The sequence below is a fragment of the Notamacropus eugenii genome, chromosome 1 (genome assembly GCF_028372415.1).
Source record: "Notamacropus eugenii isolate mMacEug1 chromosome 1, mMacEug1.pri_v2, whole genome shotgun sequence".
Lineage (NCBI taxonomy): Eukaryota > Metazoa > Chordata > Mammalia > Diprotodontia > Macropodidae > Notamacropus > Notamacropus eugenii.
This window is the reverse complement of record NC_092872.1, coordinates 3,387,631-3,410,461: the sequence shown is the minus strand read 5'-3', so window position 1 is coordinate 3,410,461 and position 22,831 is coordinate 3,387,631. Positions and strand designations below refer to the sequence as shown.

The 22,831-nt window shown below is 37.7% G+C and overlaps 1 protein-coding gene across 6 annotated transcripts in view; it reads right to left on the bottom strand.

Moving 5' to 3' along the window:
- DCAF1 (DDB1 and CUL4 associated factor 1) overlaps window positions 1-22,831 on the bottom strand; it is a 102,822-nt gene that overhangs the window by 2,787 nt on the left and 77,204 nt on the right. For 2 of the 6 annotated variants that reach the window (XM_072650427.1, XM_072650437.1), the window contains 10 exons: window positions 22,434-22,632; window positions 21,242-21,324; window positions 20,266-20,350; window positions 19,174-19,407; window positions 17,879-17,972; window positions 17,151-17,255; window positions 16,638-16,711; window positions 15,959-16,060; window positions 6,684-6,692; window positions 2,114-2,726 (listed from right to left, as the gene is read on the bottom strand). In XM_072650427.1, the coding sequence (XP_072506528.1) occupies window positions 2,346-2,726; window positions 6,684-6,692; window positions 15,959-16,060; window positions 16,638-16,711; window positions 17,151-17,255; window positions 17,879-17,972; window positions 19,174-19,407; window positions 20,266-20,350; window positions 21,242-21,324; window positions 22,434-22,632 (1,366 nt within the window). In that variant the 3' untranslated portion in view covers window positions 2,114-2,345. Of the gene's footprint in view, window positions 1-1,604; window positions 1,711-2,113; window positions 2,727-6,683; window positions 6,693-15,958; window positions 16,061-16,637; window positions 16,712-17,150; window positions 17,256-17,878; window positions 17,973-19,173; window positions 19,408-20,265; window positions 20,351-21,241; window positions 21,325-22,433; window positions 22,633-22,831 lie in introns of those variants that run through there. The other 4 variants (XM_072650430.1, XM_072650432.1, XM_072650436.1 and 1 more) reach the window with 4 other exon arrangements.

The following is a 22,831-nucleotide window of genomic DNA, read 5'->3' as shown; positions in this document are numbered from 1 at the left end:
TAAATCCTTCTTAAGCTAGGTTCAAAAAGCTGATCCAACTTTTGATACTGTGAAAGTAAAGGCTGAAAAATTATGTAAGATTGCCTTTCAAGAATACCACTGCTGTTGACTGGTCTCCTGCATGAGGGAAATGAGAAAAACTCAAAGCTAAGGGATCTCTGACAGTTAAGATACTCTGCAAATACATTGTTATTTACTTTGCCAAACCTCCTCCTCATCACTCCTATCAATACAACTCATGCTATAGGACTTCCTTCCTATTTATTTTAGCCTGTGCTAATTATTTTTTTTAAAGAGTAGACTGAATGCCTAGCAGCATCCATCAAACCTAGAAAAGGCCTCTTAGGGCACTGCAAAATCTTAGGAAACTCTGTTGACCCTAAAGTAAGTAAACAAATTCCCCTAACAGACCAGACTAGCTAGAACATAGGATGACAGGGTAACAGCAATGACCAAGCCTCTTCCTCTGAAAAAAGGACATTCATTAGTAGTTTAAGATTCTGTTGTCAGTGTCATCATAACTCTGAAAACCACAGTGGCCTAAGCACAACCTCCAGCTGAGACTCGTGATGGAGTTTGAGTTATTCTCTATGCTCACTATAAACTCTTTTCTCCCTCTGTATCACCCCGACCATCCCTTCCCCCCAGGACCCATTAGAGTCAGAATTTAAGCTTCTTCTTTCCCAAGCTATAGTTCTACACCAGTAGCTTTCCCCCTATTAGCAATGTAAGTACTGTGCCTGTAGATTTGGCTTAGGAGAAAGTCGTTTCCAAATCTAAAATGACTGGTGCCCTGGTGGCTAGAACAGGAAGTTATTGTACAAGCCAAACCCAAATTTTGGTGGCTTTGCATTCAAACTAAAAAATTAAAAAATGAAAGCAGTACTCACTTGCATTAGCCGGCACCACCACGAGCTGGACTTTACTCTCCGCCACGGCTGCTTGCCACCCCTTTTAATGTGCCTCACTAATCCCTTGTCATTTAAGTGAATTAAAAATTGACAATATCGATACAGCTTGTACCCCATGTCCAGTTATTTAGTACAATAAAAATGTTTCATAAAACCTGTTTCCCCCACTTTTCACACTGACTATGTTGATATGCCTCATCCACCCCATACTCCCTTGCCAGGTCCTCTGACAGACAAAAAACCCTCTGCTGAAGAGAAGCCCTTCCTGGGACAAGGCAAGAGTCTCTCCAGTCTCAAAGTGCAGGAAACAGAGGTTGATGAACAGCCTCTCTCTCCTCTCTCAATAGGCCAGATGGAGCTACGGTCCCCAACTCCTCCCACCAAAAGAGTTTCCTTAAAACAGCAACAGAAAGAAGGGCTCATGGAAGTGACTACCCAGAAGCCAGTCTCTTCTAAGTAGGTCTTAGATTCTTTGATCAGAACCACCAATATTCATCCCAGAAAAAATGTTCTCACATCACAGTTTAAGGGGAATGCCTGAATTATATCTTCAACTAAATCATTTCCTCCCTTCTGTCCCACCACCTTCCCCACCACCAAATCCATCCATTATAGAAACAGGTCAACTATGGCGAGGCTTGGCTTTAATTATGTTTAGTGTTGTGTCCTCTTCTCTCTGGACATAATACCTACCACCTTTAAAAGTGCTGACTGGACTATATATAAGAAAACCCGCTGGAGATCATAGGGATTATTTCCCCAAAATTCATGAGTTTGGCCACAGATGGGCAGTGAAGCACTACAACGAAACAGAAGAACAGCATGAATGAATCCGCCAGTGATGTGTATGTCTTACCAAGGGGCTGGTGAGCAGCCTAAATGGGAGCCTGCCCTAAATGAGTGTTGGCAGCTCAGCTAACTTGTAAAAACGATCTTATTTCACATCATTAGCGGGCTTTTACAGGACTCCTGAGCAAAGACAAGGGGTAACCCTATCTCAGAAGCATGCAGGGCCACCCAGTTTGCTCCTAATGGGAAATTTACTACCTAAGGCTTTGTTGGCTTATTCATCACGAGGAGGAGAAGGAGGAGGCAAAGGAAGAAGAAATGCTAAGCAGAACAGAAAGCAAGGAAAAGAGAGAATGTGCCCCACCACTTCTAAGAGGGAGGGACCAACAGCAGAGAGGAAAAGGACAACACAATGGACTCTATCACTTTATCTCTTTAGAAATGAATAACTGTTCATGAGAGCTTCTTCTGATGAATTCAGATGTGCCCCTCAGATGGAACAAACAACTAAACTTTTTCCATCTGATCTAGGAAGTTTAGTCCTCTGAAGGTAAGGGATCATGGCCAGTTGGTTACACAGTTTAGATGGTGAGATAGCAAATGAACACAGATGCTGACTTTGCCTTTCCTCCAAGGGAGGTGTGGTTATGTATGGTTAGCAGCTGAGGGCAGAGCAAAGAAGACATGTTTGCCTCTCCATCTGGGCTGGCATGTAGGAATAAATACTCTCTGATGCTTCTTAGGATCAGAGTGATGGTCCTGTCTATACTTACTGTCTCCCAGTATCAATTCAACTTCTTCATCAGCATCAGAGTCTTCATCTTCCCCTTCATCTCCTTCTTCAAGCAAGTTAGCAAGCTCTTCATCTGATGGAGAGAAGTCATTATCGCCATCCTCGCCAGCGTTCTCATTGTTTTCATCCTCCTCCAAGTCTGCCTCCAGCAGCTGGTCAGTGTCAAGTTCATCAAGGTCATCTGTGTCATCATCATCTTCATCATCATCTTCTTCCTCTTGTTCTTCTTCCTCCTGTAGAGAAAACAGAAGTCCATTAGGACAAATGCCTCCAAACTAAACACGTAGCAGAAGCATCAGTGTTAGCTTTTCCCAAATAGGTTGCATGTGAGGGATGGGGGAATTATCTGGGAAGTGAGTTACTCCCAATTCTGATGCATTTCAGGATTACTCCTTGTTTAAAGTATCAGACTGATAGCTCTGAGATACACAAGCCATGTCTACCCAAAGGAGAGCACAGCACAGAAAGGACATATCTTCTCCAAAGGACTTCTAGTCCAAAATATCAGACTGCTTTATCCAGCAAGTTCAATCTCTACTCAACTTTCAGCAGTTCACCTAAAGCTCCCAACAAGGCTTTCACAGTTATGCAAAAGTCTAACCATAAGTCAAGAGAGAATTCACTTCATCATTCATTCCTCTCCTGCCTCAGCCAAAACAGGAAAAAAAAATTCAAACAGGAATCACTTAAATAGGAACAGGACAAGCTTCTTTCAATAGTCAAGTAAATTCTGCTTTGTTGAACTGAGAAAACTCACACCAGTTCAAGACACGTCAGTACTTAAATTCATCTTTTCGAGATCACGCTGCATTTTCAGTGTCCCAGTCCATCTTTTTCACTGTTAAGATATAATGCAACTATAAGATCCCCATTTTTCTCAATATAAAATGAGGCCAAATTCTATCATAACGGCAAACCCCAAGTGATAACACAATTCAACACACAAGGCTTTACTTTCTTCATCCATCAACCACAATGTGCTAAACTGTTTATGTATTTCTCCCAAGATCTTCTCAGAAACAGAACAGTCACTAGGAAACAAACTGAATGTTTTGCTTCCAATTCCCAGGGCTTTGAAAATTCTACAACCTGCCATTTGTTACTGAGTTTAACTTTGCACAGGAATGTAAATAAACTTCCAGCACTAGGGCTAGCTCAAACATCAGTTACCAAAATGTAATAGAAAGGATTCTAATCTCTGTGGTAACTTGCGTTAAATATGAGTCTTAGTAACTGGCCCCTCAAAACACAAGTAAAATGGGGAGTATAACAAACGAGCTCCAAATAAGAAATAAGAAATTATACATCAATTATTTTCAAAACTTCACAAATACCTCTGACTTTCCATCGAATAAGAATTTACCAATTTGGTTAACTGCATTTGTTTCTTCTGTGGTACCTACAATAATGTCTGAACTACTATTAGTAAGAGTTTTAACCATCGAATGACTTAGAATCGACAATTACTATTAAGAACTCACAGATTTTTGGAAGTAACACAATAGGTGGAATAAAACCACAACACTAGGAAATATGTTCTCACATGAAAAGTAAAGAAAGGTGGCACATGTCAAACCGAAGCACCAATTACTATGGGTCCAGTTTGAGTCTACAGACAGCACTGTACTGAACCCAAAATGAAGCCACTGTACCTGTGGGTTTATCAATAAACATTCACTAAACTGAAGTGAATCACGAGTAAGAAAAGTCACATCACTGCAAAAACACCATATCATTAACACTGACACAAGCAAAATGATGAAATCTTAAGGAAAAATGAGTCCCTTGCAAAGTCCAAAAAAACAACCAAAAAAAAAAACCCAAAACCACACACAGACCAGATTACAACTGATGGGAAAGCAGTCATCTTAGCCAAGATATTTTTATGGACTGTACGAGCATTTACCCTACCACCATGACAACACTGGTTTGAAAAGGACAACTTTCAGTTCTTTGGTGTTTATGCACTGGATTGAATGTTTATCAGCTTTTCAAAATCCCAAGTGAGATGAGAATATACAAAATTAGAGCAAAATGTTAAAGCAGTAACCTGTGAATAAAGCAGCTCAGTAAGATATATGTTTCTAGGTCTAACATCTCACATAATGTTATAATTAGCTTACTTAGCCAGGAAAACTGGGTAAGGAGAAATTCACAAACCTCTAGTATGGCCTATTTCCTAAAAGTAATTCTGAAAAGGTCCTAGAGCTTCGCAGACAAAATTCCAAATTTACAAATTCTGAAGTTGTGTGGAAACAAGGTAAGGGTCTACTGGATCTTCAACAATCCTACAAGCCCAACTTTTCATTTGACCTTCCTGTATTTAAACTAATTCTACACTTAGCCATCAAAGAAGACCCAGGGAACACTGCTATAATTATAAGGAGGTAAGAGGAATATATGGAAAATTCCCTGATTAAAAGGAGACCTTGTTTTATCAACAAAACTGAAGTGTCTAAATACCCAATACAGGTTTATTTTCTTTTTTAAAATCATTTTTAACATTCATTAGTAGTTTATTTTCTACAATACCACACATGGACATGACTATTATGAATCAAACTCTTCTAAGGCCAAAGTACTCTTACAAATACTTCATCTAACTTACCTAGAAAATTAATAGAAAGATTTCAGGAGAATCCTTCTCATTCTAAGTGTAAGGCAGCAGCAGAGCGCTCCAGCTTTCACAGTGAAGTATCAAAAGCTTTATTAGTGAGGGACTAACAAAATGGCCAAAGAGAAAAAGTGACATCTAGATTGCTCCCCTGCCCCCAGCCGGCCTGAGTCAAACAAGACATCTCTTTAGTGGCTTGAGAATTGGATTATTTTATAAACACTATCCTTATCACTGCCTTCAGGTTCAAGTTCAGAACTGGGTTCTGAATTCAATTCTTAAGAATAACTATTAATGATCAGAAAACTATAAAAATGTCAGATATTATTAATATGTATGTACTTAAATCATTCAACAAAATGTTATGTTTTTCTTGATATCTAAGAGAAACAAGCCTATTTTGGCATTGTCTTCAGATCTATTTTAACTTTTTTTCCTTAAAGACAGATTTGCACTATATATGATGTCTATATCCTTCAGAACCCAATATTTCCAGTTTCCTTTAATCAAACTAGACCCACTATTTTTTATTCTGGAATTCCTGTCCAACCGGGCAGAAGAGCAACGGAGTCCAATACAATACTGGAACCCCTAACTTTTGCAATGATTTCTAACATGACCCATTTCAAACACAATCACTACATCTCTACATGATAGCCCTTAGGCTTTCATAATCACAATAAACAATGAGGCAATGTATTTATTATTCAAATCAGAAGAGACAATTTCTAAGCAGTTGAGTGATTTTTCAAGATTAACAATATGCCCCTCCATTTGCCTAACTGGAAATGCATTTAGTTTGTTTCAGCTGTTTTAAATCCAGATGCTGAGCAGTAATGAAACTGCTCCCCAGGCATGCTCTTAGTTGGGTCACATCTCAGTTTCTTAAAGATCTTACTTTCTTCCTTCCTTTTAGCTATTCCCCTAAATCATCATCATCATCATCTACTAACACTATTTAAAATTGAAAGTACTCAAATGTGTTCTCCTTTTCTAAGACACTTGCTATCCTTCAACTAAAGGGTTTCTTCTCTAGTAGAGAGGCTTTCTGGGTAGAAGTATTCTCCTTAAAGAACAGAACAGCTTACAACTACTTAGAGTTAACAGAGATGATCAACACTTATTTTATGATAAATCTTTTTCTTTTGATGACCACTGCATCTGCTTCTAATGAGACCATTCAAAACTCTTCTCTCTAAAAACAAAATATTTACTTTTCCAACAGAAGTAGCATTAACCTTGTTTTTCCAGGCAAATCAAGCCACTGACAACTGGAACAAAGATGAGACCATTTTTTTATATGTGATCCATACCTGACCCTAGTATCTTAACCAGTCAGATTGTCTTTTTCAAAATAAAAATTCTACTTCATACACTTGCTGCTATATTTGCTTTTGGGTGTTAGGTACCCTCAAAAAGTGTCTTTTCTTCACAGGTCCAAATACCTGAACTGTCCCTCCCTCCCCCAGCAATGTCTAACACTCAATACATTTAAGTGATTTTACCAGGAAATTTGGGCCTATCAAAAACAACATATTCAACTATGGCTATGATTGATAGGAGTAAAGAATCTTACCATCCGCTTCTATGCAGTCAGAGGACACATGGACGGACACAATACAGGAAACACAGCATACAATGTGTCATAGATTCCAAAATGGAGTGGAGAAAAGATAGAGTTATTCTCTTGTTGAGGTTTAATTTACCAAAAAAAATATGTTTAACAATAATTAGATGACTTCTGCTTTGATGATTTTTCAAAATGCCTAAATCTTCCGGGCAGTAAATCTCTAGCCATCTTACCTTATTAAGAATGTCACTTTCTAAAGAGGTATATACTACTTTACGAACAATATTTTAATTTTAAACTTTGGTTTTCACTAAATGTCAATGTCAAAATTACTGACTTGACTATGAAACAGATGTTACATGGTCTCTATTAGATTTAATCAAGATAGTAATCTGCTTATTTATGTTTCAATCAAATTACCTTTCAGGTTTGCAGGCTTATGATTCCTGGGACAACCTATGCCTTCCTGATTCCAAATTAAAACTGTGCACATTCTCTCATATATAATGAGAAAACAGCACTAGCTTATTCCATTGTGTTGGGGTTGTCACTTTTGAGGATCAACTCACTAAGTTTTAAAGGAAAAATCTAAAGTGAGTAGAGAAAGATAAACATTAAAATATAGTGGTGTTTTTCTGGTCTTATCATTTTATCACACTACAAGGGGTCAGTCACTCAGACTTCACATTATTTTAGTAGGGTGAACATGCAAAGGGAGATCACTCAAACCTCCAATTCCTGTGCCACAGAAGATGAACAAATGTTCAAGGTCAAATTACTAACATACGAGAAGATAAGAGCACAAAATTTTGGGTATTTGGTAAAAAAAAAAAAAAAGTTCAATAGTATAAATGATCCATATGAAAACAACCAGCCTAGAACTATTAAATACAGCACAAAGGCACACCAATCATAAACCAAGCAGAAAAAGCAATCAAGGATTCAGGAAGTGACAAGATTACATTGGCCAAAGAAGGGCAGAGAAATGTGATGAAGTGGCAACCGCTCCACGCATGCCCAGGACTGCCAATGGGTCTCAATCCAACCCAAGTTATAAAATACTTTTATTTAAAGTATACCCCTGCCCCACCCCCCACATACACATCTCCTGTCTGAGTTAGAAATCCAAGCGCAAGAAAGTAAAGGATTTAGAGGGGTATCACCATCAAGGGACGATTTCAGAACTGGACTTTAGTTTAAAGCGTACTCTTAACAACATTTCCCAGGAAAAGACAAAAGTACTAAACAGGAAATACTGCCAAGGACCTAATTCAGGGACATCATTTTACCTGCCATCCCAAAATGCCACCCAAAGAAATATCAAATGCCACTTAAAAAATCTGATGACCTGCCAAGACAACAGGTAATATGGAGAAAGTGTTTATAAAATACTGTGATGATAATAATAATTGCTAACATGCACACAACACCTACTATGTGCCAGGCATGCTTTACAATTATTAACACATCTGAGCCTCACGACAAGCAGGGGAGGTAGGTGCTCTTATTATTCACATTATACAGATGAGGAAACTGAGCCAAACAGTGTCTGAGGCTGAATTTGAACTCAGATCTTCCTGGGTCCAGGCCCAGCACTCTGGACATTACAGCACCATCTAGCTGCCCTATTAATGATAACAGAACTATGCCAGCCCACCAGATTTATGCAATGTCACATTTCATAAAATTAAAGTGACTCACTTCTAACAACGACAGCCTGAAGGTAAGGTCATGCCACAATATTTGGTGCCTTCACAGCCTTCCAGAGCGCATTCAGGCACTTGTTCAGAGTCTGACACCCTAGCAGGCTGCCAGCCTCAGAGCACCTACCTCCCCTTCTCTAGATCCTTCTCCTAATCCAAAATATCAGAACTCCTCATCGGTTGACTCCTTTGAGTATTTCCTAAGATTAGTCAAATATCTCACTGTAAAAGAATAAATTCATCAGCCCCTTCTCCTCTTCTCCATCCCCTGCCTCTGATCCCTCCAAAAGACACCCCAAAATCTGGGGTGGGGTGGTAAGCAAAAGAAAATAAAATTGTAACTTTCACTCACCAATGGGTCGCAATCTATCAAGAAGCACTCTAGTCTCAAAGGCTCCTGAGATAGCACTCTTTGATTCTGCTGGCCTCCTCCTCCACCCTAATATTTTATATGACTTCTCCCACTTTTGTAAAACAACAACCATTTTTATGGAAAGGTAATTTGCATATCATTTTTGAAAAACACATGAGCATAGGGCTGAGGAGGCATTTTTTTTTTAAATCAAAGAACTGCAACCTCCTGGAGCTATGGATTGGTCCTTCCATTCTGAAGCAATTTGGAACTATTCCCAAAAAGTGACTAAACTGGACATATCCTTTGACTGATACCCCAAAGAAATTAAAGAAGGAGGAAAAGGAATCATACATACAAAAGTATTTACAGTAGGGCTCCATAACTGGAAAATGGCTGAACAAATTTGGTTTATACCGGTGTGTGTGTATATGTATATGCATATATCATATATAAATATATAATGAAATACTATGGTGCTATAAGAAATAATGAAAGGAATGGTTTCAGAGAAACATGGGAAGACGTGTATGAACTTATGACAACAAGTGAAGAGAAGTAGGAGAACAGTTGACACAATGACAGCGCGGCAGCTTTCAAAGACTCGAGAACTCCATTCGGCATAGTAAGCAACACATTCTCCAAACGCTGCCCTGACAGTCACCAGTCAATATCTATTAAGCACCCACTACATAATAAGCACTGAGCGCTGTTGACAGAGAAGCAACAGGGCGCAAAATGAGACAGATGTTTTTAGACGCGGCTCACATTGAAATTTGTTTTGCTTGAGAAATGAATTTGTTAAAAAAAAGTTTTGTTGTTATTTGTTCTTTCCAATGGGGTGGAATGAAGGTGGGAAAGAAACTAGAATTTTGGTCATTGAAAAAACTTAATAAGCATTATGGTCTTTAAAAACATACTCCTGAAATCATAATCAGTAGCCATAGTATTTAAATATTTGGAGCTACTGATAGAGGGAAAGGGAAGAAAGGGAAAAACATATATTTGGGATGGGGTTAGGGAGATGAGCTACAGCAACCCACAAAACACAACACAACAATACAAAGCACCCCTTAGATCTTCTGTCGGCCTCTTCTAAATTAATGACAGCAGAATGGCAAAGAAGAAGGCACAGAAGGTTTTAAAGTCACATAATAAAAGCACACAAATTAATTCGACCGTGATCAAGATGGGATTTTGACCAATCACCTGACAGACCATGAAAGGAACAACTGTATCACCATACCCACTTTAACTGGAAACACCCATTATGAAAGGACTGCAGACTCAGGCATCTCGAAAAGGTGAACGGAGGCACTTGGGGATTTGGACCCACCAAGCAATAATAAATACGACTGTGCCAACAAGTTGGGAAATGGACAAAAATACAGGGATTATCATCATTTCTTACTTAAAAGCTTAACCAGTTCAAAACATTCATTACAGAATCTGTCTGTGTTCATCCTTCGTTTTCTAAGAAGACCAGGAGATCAGAGAACTAATGACATGACTTGCACTTGACTTTTGAGTGAGGGAGGGCTGTGCAGGTCACCAGCCTCACTTTCTCCTCCTGAGCCATCTGGGTCCAGTGACCAGATAGAAACTGAATGAATCCAAAAGCCACTTCAGTCAGCAAATCTTTTAGACCAATGAAAAGATGAGGCATGCTAGAGCAATACTAGTTGGGATCAAAGGATCAACTGCTAAACATTACAGAAATCTGCTAACAGGATGGATTCCAAAAATAAATAAATGAAGTGCCCTAAGAGAAATTTAGCACAAGACCCAAGAGAGTCAGATCATTCTGATATTTTGTAAATAAAACCAGAAGAAAAAATACAAAATGAAACACACACATACATACATACGTACACACATACACATGTAAAAGATATATTGTTAACAGTATCACATTACCCAATGTGCTGTGTGAAGAAATGGCAGTAACACTCAAAAAGATAAACCTGAAAGGAAAGCTCAGTCTGGACAAGTACACACAAAGGAAAAAAAACTCATGCTAAAGGCATGCAATTTTAAAGATGCTCAGAGGGCAACTTTCAAGATATTTCAAAGTGAACATTCCAATGGAACAGAAAAAAGATCACAGCTGGTTTGTTTACCAAAAAAGGCGGGGGGCGGGGGAGGGGGGGAATGACACAAAACTAGGTACTTTTTGCAGCTTTTTGTTTTTTTAAAAAAAACAAACCATCACAACTTTATGCTCAAATAAAAGAAAGGCGCAAGTAAGGAACACAAGATACTTCTCTTTGATATCATGTTATGCTTCATGCATACATCAAAATCAGACAACACACTACAACAGATGACTGCAGAGATTGTCAGCTCTGATCTGCTGAATACTGACTACATAAAGTATTACACAAGATGTATGTTCACAAAAGGCATTCGTCAATTTAATGGGATAAGTCCTGCATGAGGTCCAAAGAAACACTGATTGTCAGGCTAAATATCTGATCCATTGGTGACACTGTGCCAAATGCATTGAGTCTTTCAACACTACAAAGTCTCTTCAGTGAAATCTATAGCAGTGCAAAAGAGACTGATTTAACTATGAACACTGTAAAAACAAAATAGATCAAAAATGTGCATCTTGGACAGATAATAAGCTGAACCCAAAACTGAAAATTAAAAAAAATCAGGTTAGTTTGCATTCAGAAAACTTTATAGTACCCTTAAATGATTCCAAAAGACTTAAATACTATAAAAATCTCAACTCTCCAATGCAAATATATTGTTCCAATAATATACATCATGGAATACCATGGTTAGAAAAACTAATGTTAAAAATAACTTAAAAGACAAATATGATGCATTTAAGCAGAGTGCACATATACCAACAAAACTCAAGTTGCATTATAAACACTACAAAGACATGTAAGACTAGAAAAGAAGATGGAAGCTCACACAGCAAGAAATGAGAACAGGCAGACAGTCTCAGTAACATGGTGGCAAGCCCCAAGATATAAAAAGAAAAAGAGTAATACCACAGAGAATGTATGTGAAAATACTGCCAAGAATTGTACAGAATATGACAGTATAGAAAGGTTACATCTGTGATATACTTACATTGATAACATTTATAGATCCAAAGTACAGTTTACATCTTGATACTATTATGAAATCTACCCAAAGCAGACATAATTCTGTATAATCAACAGAATCTGAAACTAACAAGAAGCACTAAAACCAGCCGAAACGAACAATTTTGTAAAAGTCTATTTGAAGAGAGCTTGTAGAACACTTCAGTGTTCTTCAGCATTATTCTTTTAATAACTTACAAAAGTTTTAGTCTCTCAATAATAGAGTTTGTCTTCACGTGGACACACACAATCTTCTACTTTATCTAATCCCACTGCACCAAAATGTAGTTGGCTATCATGTTCCCTCAAAACAGGGCTGGAATAATGACTCAGAAATTCTACTTATAAAAGGTATAAAGTGTTACATAAGTTGAATTTTCATGATTAAGTGGAGGTCCTTTCTATCAACTTTAACCTATAACACTGTAACACTGAGCAAACAGTGGCAGATATTCCAGAACACACATCTTATGAGTGAGAAACTGCTGCTGCTGGGCCTCCACCTAAATAGCCTAATTAGTTATAGCTACTATGCTGGATCACTTCTACTGAACCTCTGGTCAATTTGCTAATTTCTTTCAGTATGTTTTCTCAATGAAAAAAAAATCTGAATCAAACACTAAATGACTGTTCCCAGGGACCTCTAGAGGATAAAATTTTAACCATAAGATGACAGATTAGACAATCATTGTGGCAATCAAGTCACTTAACTTTTTCTCCTGGTGCTTCTTTAAAATGAGCAGCTTTAGCACTTATCCAACCAATGTATGTTGTGATTTAAAAAAAGAACTTTTAAGATCTACAGTTAGGAAACATAAATATTCTTTATGCATAGGAAACTCAGAAGCATAAAAACAGCTGATACCATTAGATGACTGACTCGGGCTCGGAAAGTCTGTATATTTTAGTTGGACATTCCCACTCATTATTTATAATGAACATTACATGTATATGGCACCGTGTTCTATTTTGCTAACTGTAAGTATTTTATTGATGCGTTTACATCACAGTCATTTCAGTGTCCGATTAAATAAAACTTCCCTTGTAACAAAGAAAAAAGCAAATATGACCAACAAAAATACTAACAAAGAAAAGAGTTTTGTGGCTGAAGCTGTTAACGTGACATCTTTAAGTAAAGACACATATCCCACAGAGTAAGAAACCAAATACACTTTGGTTTGGGCCACTGGACTAGGCCCAATTACGTATTCAATAAAGGATCCACTCTAACCCAGACGATGGCAAAAATCTGCCCTTACATTCAAGAAAGAGGAATCTCCCTCTCTGACAAGATGCAGGAAAACCAGCAAGAAAATGTTCCATGAAACAGAAGGGAATACTTGCTACTCAGCTTGAAAGCAACTGAAATTGTGAGTGCCAATAGCAACAACACTTTACAGCTGTATGGAAAGCATTCTATAAATACACAGACGTAGATATTGAATCATCCTGACTCCCCTGGGTTAAAGGGACAATAAAGATGCAAGGACAAGCAAAGAATTCATACCCTGTTTCAGATACTAAAGAGCAAAAGTTTGAATATCAAATCAGCAAGACACATCACTGTTAGTTCACTATAGGAAATTTCATTTATTTCTCCCACAAAATTAAGCTGTCATGTTCACTCCAATGCCTCAAATCAAACTTCCCTGGGTTTTACTTGTACAACAAAATTCTCATTTGTAAGAAGGTGCTTTGGAAAATGAGGAAGTATGAAGACAAGCTATTTGCTGAGTATGTTAGTTAACCCTAACCCAACACGGCTTCAATAGTAAAACAAAACAAAACAAAACCCACACATAATCTATTATACTTGCTTCTCTCAACCATGATTTCTCTAAATAACGAATGTGAAGGGGTGGGACAGAGACATAAGGTATGGGAAGGAACAAACACTAAAGCAAACATTTTGCTATTCCTCTACCATCACACACACAAAGAGACAGCATGACAGTGGGGAAAGCCTTAGATACAGAGGGCTTTAGTTCAAATCCTTGCTCTGTGACCCTGGGCAACTCAGTCAACCTTGCAGAAAGGCAGTTTTTTCTCATCTGAAAACTAAGGGAGTCCCTTCTAACTCTGCTGATAATCCCATTTATAATTCTGCCATCTCTTTCTTCTGCTCTGTGCCTTTATTGTCTGTGTGCCCACCTAAAACAAACCAGGGGGAAAACAATCAAAATTTAGTTTAATATGTATTTCTTAATTTACTACATATGGCAGGCACTATGTGAGACTAAATAAACATGACAGATAATGCAGACAGGCAGACAGAAAAAAACAGACAGGTGGATAGATGAACAGACTAGGACAGATTACTCCATGATAAATAGGAAATGAGCCTCAATGTTACCTTACCTTCTTTGAACTTGCAACAAGGGAGATTCTCATCTCAAATACCAATGGGTCAAACTCTTCAACAGATAATTGGTTCTCAAACATTCTATTATCCCCTCCAGAAATATACTATTCCTTGGGAAACTAAAGTATAATAACCTGGCATAGAAAAAAAAATTTCTTCTGGAAAGTGAATATGATATATTGAGCACAGCTACAGGAAAAAAAAGTGCTAAAACTCTCAATCATGAGAAACCAAAGCACACATTGCCAAGAGATATCATATCTACAAAGCATAATACCTAAACACTCCACAGACAAGTTTCTCTAAAAATACTACCAAGACAATTCCTAATCTAAATATTCAATTCATATCTAAGTACTGGCTATAGCTATTGTCCTATGTTTTACAATGACAATGCTAAAACAACAAAGTCCACCCACAAGAAGCTATACTCCAACAAGGTATTGTAAGTACTGAAGAAAAGGATGGTAAAAAAAAAAAAAAAGAAGTATGATAGAAGGCAGAATGTAACAAATGCAAATGAAAAGCTCCAGACAAAATTTTATGGAAAATCTGAGGAAGGAGAAATCACTTTCAGATGGAAGAATCAGAGAAAGCTTCAAATGTGGTCTTAAAAGAAATAAAGGACTTCAACAAATAAAGATATGGGGGGAATCCATTCCAGTATGAGGGATGGCCTGAGAGAATGCACAAAGGGGGAAGCCAGTAGGATGAGATGGAGAAGCTTGTAGTACAATTTGGTTGAAATAGCAGAGTGTATGAAGTAACAATGGAAAAGAAGGTTGGAAACTGGAGAGGATCTCAATCGCCAATATATGAAATCTACATTTTATCCCTTAAGCACCGGGCAGCCAAGAAAAGTTTTCAAGCAACAGAGTGACATAATAAGATCTATGCATTAGGACAACTTTGCATTTTGACAACTTCGTGAAGGACATACTGGAAAGAAGAAATCAGAGGCAGGGAGACGTGTTAGAAGGCTATGAAAACAGTAGAAGTACAAGGTAACAAAGGCCTGACCCATGCTGGAAGCAGAGGAAATGGAAAGGCCAAGATACACCAAACATAAGAGATACTAAAGAGAGATAATTGATAGGATTTAGGCAACTGAGTAAATTAGAAAAGGGAGGAGAGAGAACAAAAGGAAGTCAAAGACGACTCAAGAATTCAGAAGCCTCTTCCCATATAAAATAAATAAATAAAATAAAATAAATATTTCATTAATTCCTCAAAACATCAAAGCACTCTCTCTACTAGCTACTACTTCAACTATAATACTGAGAAAATATATTGAAATACTGAGATATTCAACTAGGCCATAACACTTCCACACTACATCATGCCTGAGCAATTTTCATTGCTGGTTCCCAACACAAGGTAACAAATACTATTTACCTAACATGATTTATATGTTAACAAGCCAGGAATTGTACCAACTAGACCATTTGTTCATGGGGAATCAATGTAACAGAAGCTGAGTTCTACTATACACCACTGCTGTGTACAAATTAACCTACATGAACTTGAAAGTGGTGTCTCAGATGAGTGGCTAAGATTTACAGTAACCATGATTAACTTCATTCAATTTTTGTATCTCAGTATTCAAATACTAAAAAGTGATGACAGATTATAGCAGAATTTACATCAGACCTCCAAGAAGGAACACTAGACACTATCATGAAAGCACTTTTTAGCAATAAAAATAATGGCTCCCACCATATTATTTAATTTGAAAGAAAGAAACTCCAATAAAATCCACTCACCTGATCCTCCTCCTCATCCTCATCTTCTGCCAGGCGCTGCCTGCCCACCTCATACAACCTGCATACTGTGTCCATGTTCAGGGCATCCATACTGCCTTGATTCTAAAATCCACCCACAAAACATGAAGTCAGTGCACCGAAGAATTAGGGATCTCTTTCAGCTTTGACCTACTTCCTTCAATTACCTCCCTGTGTCAATCAAAATAAGTGATGCTTGCAATAATAAATGTTGTTAAGCAGACTGCAAGTGTTACATTATACCTAGAGCACAGAAAGGGAGGGAAACGCAGTACAAGAAGGCTTAGGTGCTATCACAATTACTTACACACACACGCACACACGCACACACGCACACACACGGCTCTCCTGGGCTTTGATACTACAGTGCTGATGATTTGGTAAAGATAACAACCATGGATATATTTCTAAGTTACAGTAAGAAAACTGTGCTACATTTCTCCTATACTGATTATCTCAAAGACACAACATACTCTCACACCCACCCCTCTCAACCACCCAGCCCCTGGAAACAGGTACATAAGGACATCTACTAACAGCAATATCATTCAATACAGTCTTACCTAAAGGCTAAGCATGATATAAATGTAGCATTAAGAATTAACTATAAACACTCTGAATAAACTCTACTCCAATCTATATTCCTCTAAGCATCCTTTACCTCAATAACAGCGAGGTAACAGTCCTTGGTGTCAGTGCACAGGTCAAAGATATTCCGTTTCACATCAATGGTAGCTAGAAAACAATGTAGAAAAGCTCAGGGAATTGTGTTACTGCATTCTTTTTCTTTTAAAGAATTCAACATACTTTCAGAAATCCTAGTCAGCTCCATTTTTCAATTTTCCTTCCTAACTCCCCTTGCTTTTCTAAAAAGAAAAATCACTAACTTTCAAAATAAAAAAGCAGGAACAAAGTTGGCAAGTCTCCCTTTGTGAGTTAGTTATCTCTTCATGGAAAACCAAGATAAACGCAAAAACAAAATGGTAATGTGTATACGTGTATGTGGACATATCTATACACATACACGTGTGTGTGTGTCTGTGTCTGTGTCTGTGTTTTCCAGGTACAGGTAAATACCTAAAGTTCTCCCAAGAAAAAAAGAAGATCTGGTATTAGGACTGCACATTGTCCCACAAAACATGCAAGTATAAAGACTATGATTCTTCATGCTTACCTATAGGCTTATAGTCTGTTGCATTGAATGTTCTGAAAGATGACCCAAACGGGCTTTTCATCCTCTCTTCCATTAAGTCATCTTCATCATCTGCCTGTAGCATAGCTAGTTCATGAGAAGAGAAACCAACCCACCCCACCCCCAAGATATTTAAATTTAATCGGAGGTACACACAATGTTGTCTTTTAAAAACTCAAGGGTACCAGTGGAATTTCCACTATATTTGGTTATGACTCTTCTGGATACATTCTCCTGGCAATTTCCACAAGTTTGTCTTTAATACTCTCCTCCACCACTTGTCTACTTCCCCCTGGTGAAATGTTTTAAGCAGTACAACCAATGTTGTCTAGCATCACAAAACTACTAAATGGAAAGTGAACAATAAAGATTTGGTAGTTTTACAGGAGGTGAAGAAATCATGAATCCTGGAAGCTAATTTCCAAGAGTTTACATCATTATCACACAAAATTTAGACTAAACATTTTTGAGGTCAGTTACTAAGAATCGGAATTTGTATGACCTTAAATCAGCACTTTTAGAAAAATGTTTTTACTTTCTATCCTGCTGTCTTATGAAAGCACTTTGTTTTTAATTCATGAATTTCTAAACGTTTTCTACTACAAGGGAGAGAAATATTCCAAGAGCAAAGTTACACACTACTCTGGCAAGTTTAGGAGCTGGACAAAGAAAGACAGGAAAGAGAAGACGATACAGGTTATGTTCATTACCTCCATACATCACTGTACCGGTATAGTTGAAAACTACACGACACTGATCCAAAGCTGGGACTGTGTGCAGCAAATGGAAAGTTCGAAGGTCCCACTGAAAGAATAGTAGTGAAGGAAGAGCTCTAACAAAAAAAATTTTCTTAAACTTATTCCTAGACCATGGTGAAAGCTAACAAAGAAGTAAACCCAACTTGTTCCATTTCTTAGTTTCTAAGGATTGATTCTAATGAGTTACGGCTCTCAGCTTCCTTCCACATTACAGGCACCGGAACACTGTCGCTAAAATACATGGAAAAACTGAAGCTAGAGGATAAAGATGAAACCAAGAGCTACCTCATAATACCAAACAGATGCCATATGAATAGTGACCTGAATCACAGGAAAGTATTCCAATCCACCTTCCTGAACATGTAAGAACAACAAAAAAATTTCCTTCAAATGAAGGACTTTCTCTCATCTGTTAAGTAAAGAATTTAATATGTTTGAAATAAAACTTCACTGAAGCTCAGTAAGATAATAATTTTTTTAAAAAAAGCTTAGTCATTCCCAGCAATACAGAAAAATAAGAGTTATTATTAAAAATCCCACAAAGTTCTCTGAAGGCTCAAGGCCACCTCAAAACAACAGGAGAATCTGCCTACATGTAACATAAGCTTCAGTTACAAATTTCTCATTCAAAAATCCTAAAAGATATTTTTCATGTTGGATTTTTTTGTTTCTTGTAAAGAGTTTACAAATGTCTAGCTAGCAGATATGCAGATAGTTGTTTAAAAAATGAAAATAGTGTTTATCTAGCTCAGATTATTTCTTATAGTCTGCCAATGGTAACTGGAGGCTATATACATTATTTTTAATAGTTTTTTAGGCATAACACAGCTTTGATAAGTTAAGAAAAAGGTAAGTTGTTGAGAAAAAAATAATTTTTTTTCAATTAACCACACTACTAAATCAAGATTTCCTTTGAATTACACTCCTAAAAGGCAATATTTCAGCTAATTACAATGTTGTATGGCAACAGAAAAAAAAAAGTTAAAAATCAAATCAAGTTTTGCCATACTACACAAAAACATATACATCTGCAAAAAAACAATGGAGGACTGACTAGATTTCTCACTTCCCTTCCAAATGTTTAACACATTATATGCTCAGCTTATGAGATAGTACAAGGGACAAAACTGAACTAAATGGATATTAGTAAACAAAAAAATCAATGGAATTCTCTTTCTAGCTTTCTGAACCACAACCAGACCTTAACTTTAATGGACTCAAGAAGTTTTAGTAAGGGTGAAGGATACAATTTCAGTATTAATTATGACTTCCAATCCATTAGGATGGAAAACACCGCTGATATTCATGTTGAACTTGTCAAACTTATGTATGGCCTGTGCAGAGCGGACATCCCAGAGGACCCCGTCATTTAAGACTAGATCATCTGTAGGATTAAACGTGGCACAGTTCCTCTTGTAGTTGTTGGCAAGATCTGGGTTAAAGAGAGTCAACAGCTTGTTGCCAGTCTGAATGTCATAAATCTTTGGAGAAAAAAAAAAGGAGTGAGGAAGATATATCAGATTCATGTGTCAGCTAAATTACAACAAAAAGATTTGCAAACCCAATTTTTCCTGACTTTTCATTTCTGACAAGTTTTTTTAAACCTCAATTCTCCCAACTTGCCTAACAAGAAACTAATCTACATCTCTACTAACAAGTAGCTTTTTCAGAGGATACCTCTTTCCCAAAAGAAAAATGAAAAGAAAAAGAGAGTCAACCTTTCCCTAAAGATGAGTAGGAAGAAATTCTGTTTTCCCATCACCATCTTAGAAAAAGGACAACGTGTGTAGCATAAGTGGGAACATGGCATGTTTCCTTTTCCAATATATAAAGGTCTAATAAATTACTGATTATTCATTCTTTAAGAGGGGGTTCTCTCTCTGTCTCTCTCTCTCGGGAGAAGATGGAAGAGGGAGCTGGGTAGTATAAGATTTTCCCTCAAATATTCCCATACATTTGTCCCCAACACAGAATTTCAATTAGTCAAATACTCACAGTAGCTTAAATGCCAAGATATTTAACCTATACAATCAATCAATAAGCATATATATTAAGCATTTACTATCTGCCAGGCACTGTGCTAAGCACAGAGGATACAAAAAAAGGGAAAAACATCCCCCAAAAGCACACCTCCCAGAAACCCATTTCCTTCAGCTTCTCAGTTTTTCTTATAGAGCCTAGAACTATCTTCCTAGTTATACTTAGGAGCACAGCCTGTGAGTGCACGTATGTGCGTGCATGTGCGTGCACATACACACACACAGACTTCCAGTCATAAGCATATTATGTGAACAGAAGTACGTGATCAGCAGTAAAGTTATGAAATCAAAGGTACTTACATGGGCAATGTCCCCTTTTGTGCCAATGACCCTATCCTGTGAGTGCTTGCTGAACTCTACGTAGTGGTCTTCTGTGAAGGAATGCCTGCAGGCAAGTAACAGGTAGCAGATATATCATACTCTCTGGAATCTGATCCTTGCAGTGGTTAAGTTTAAAACTTGCATCAAGTTAATTCCCAACTTCTACATAACTAAACTTGAATTCAGTTGCACTAACTCCCACAGATAAAACAAAACATTCAAAGATCTGGAAAAAAAATCTGACAAGATAGTCCTACCTTAATTTGTCCGAGCAAGATAAAAGTGCTAACAGGCCTCAGTCCATAAGAGAAGGAAGCTTATCAGCAAAATAATTAGCAGGCCCCCGGTCCTTCTATTCAAGCTCTAAACTACCCACATGCAGAGGCAGCAAGATAGCTAACTGCCATGTGTTATCAGGATTTGTATGGGAAACAGGTGTGATGTGCCATGTCCAGCTGACTGGGGTGGGGAGAGGGAGGGGGAAGGAATGATGTTGAGTAATGAAAGCTAACAGCTAAAGAGCATTTTCAGTTTGTGAAATGTTTTACATCTCTTATCTCATTGGAAATCCTACAACAATCCTGTGACACAGGTATTACAGATATCACTATTCCCATTTTAGAGTTGAGGAGACTGAAGCTCAGACGGCTAAGTGACTTGCCTACGGTCACACAGAAAGTAAGTGTCAAAAGGTGGGATTTGAACCCAGGTGTCTCCTAACTCCAAGTCCAGCGCTCTCTCCACTACACCACGCTGCATTAAACATTGCAATGGTAGGTTCAATCTGAGAAAAAACAGTTCTGGAATGAAAGAAGAGAGGAAGTTTTCTTCTTTATCCATCAAGCTGAAACTTTAGGGGATTAAAGTTTATTCAGAAGTAGCTAACAACCAGTGTTCTTTTCCTAATAACCCCTTTAAAGGCACAAAGAGCGGGCTGACAAAAGAGTGTACTCACTTCATATCGAACACTGATTTCATCCCCCAGAGTGCAGAAAGAGGCTGGCTCCAAGTGGCAGATGTTAATAGCAAAGACCCATCCTAAAAGAGGAGGAGGTCTAAGTTAAGTAAGGAAAACAGACACATATAGTTACTGGTCTAATTAGACCATTACATTTACATGACAGTGAACTGACGTTTACACATAATGTCAGTTTGCAACATGACATATACGTCAATATCAACAGATACATACTTACTACTAGCATGTAAAAGAAATTTATGAAAATGCATTTCTAGTCTATTTCTATAAGGTAACACAGCAAAGAGGAACTCCTATGGGAGCTATACAATGTAACTATATTCTGGCAGCAGGACATTACAAAGACAAAACTAAATTCCTTGAGACAATATTACATACTCCTAAACTTGTAACATGTGGCAGTTGCTAACATGATAATGACACTGAAAACATTCCAGCGAGGAAAAAAAAAAGAAAAAGTTCCAAAATTTGTTAATTCTCCTTTGAAATTATATTCCTCAGTTTTCCCCCATCTGCAGTACTGGCCAACAAAAAAATATACTGTTCAAGACACTTTCCAAGAACTTGCTAAATTTAGGATATTTATTTAGGGTAGCCTCAAAGATGTGAACGTCTCCTTCCTTTGGGGTTTGTAATCATGTCCTGTTAATGTGAATCTTCTCCATTTTGGGGGAAAAAAACACTCATACCATGAGAAGAATACTAATATGCCACCATATTAGAATCATGTAGTATTTTTCTTCCAAGTAACTCATAGTATTTTAAAAGTCCACTTGGATAGAACTGTGCTAGAGAACCAGAACATTTTTCCTATCTATATAAAGCACTGAGGCACCACAGTGCACTGAACACAAAGCTGGCCCCTAAGCCAGGAGGACATGGATTCAAGTCCCTACTTTGACATTTGGTTATGTCATCCATTGCATGTAAGTCATTTTACCTCTCAATGCCCTAGGCAACTCTGGGAAAGTGTCCACTTGCATTGGCAGAGAGAGCTCCTTTGCCTAGGAGTAATCTATACTTATAAAAAATCACAATGGCAGTCCCTATTCCCTGTCTAATGTATAACAGATCTTACTTACATGGCTTCCACAATGAGAGAAATATACTGAGAAAACAATCAGACCTTGGCAGGGAGGCTTTTGGCAACCTCCAAAGAGTTGCTTACCCTCGATGGTTCAAGGTGTGTGATGGCAGAGTTATGACAGTTATAACTAGCTTCTTCTTGCCCACTGAACACATTGTAAAGTTTCAGCTGCCCCGTACACGTGCCAAGCATTAGAAACCTCTCTCGGGCTGAGAATGCACAGCAGGTAAAGCCACTTTCATCCTCATTTGCTTCCCGAAACACTGAAATGGGACGGAACCTACGTGGGAGGGGAAGGAAGACACAGAGAGATCACTGGCCGTAGTAAATCAAAAAGTTCTCACTAAGGAAAAGAAAACTGGGATAAATTGTGTTGGAGAGAAACTAAGAGATTAGTTAGAGGTATAGGGGTGGTATAGTCATGAATGTTTTCCAGTAGTTAAAGTTTAAAATGTTATAAAGACAAAAAAAAACTGGCT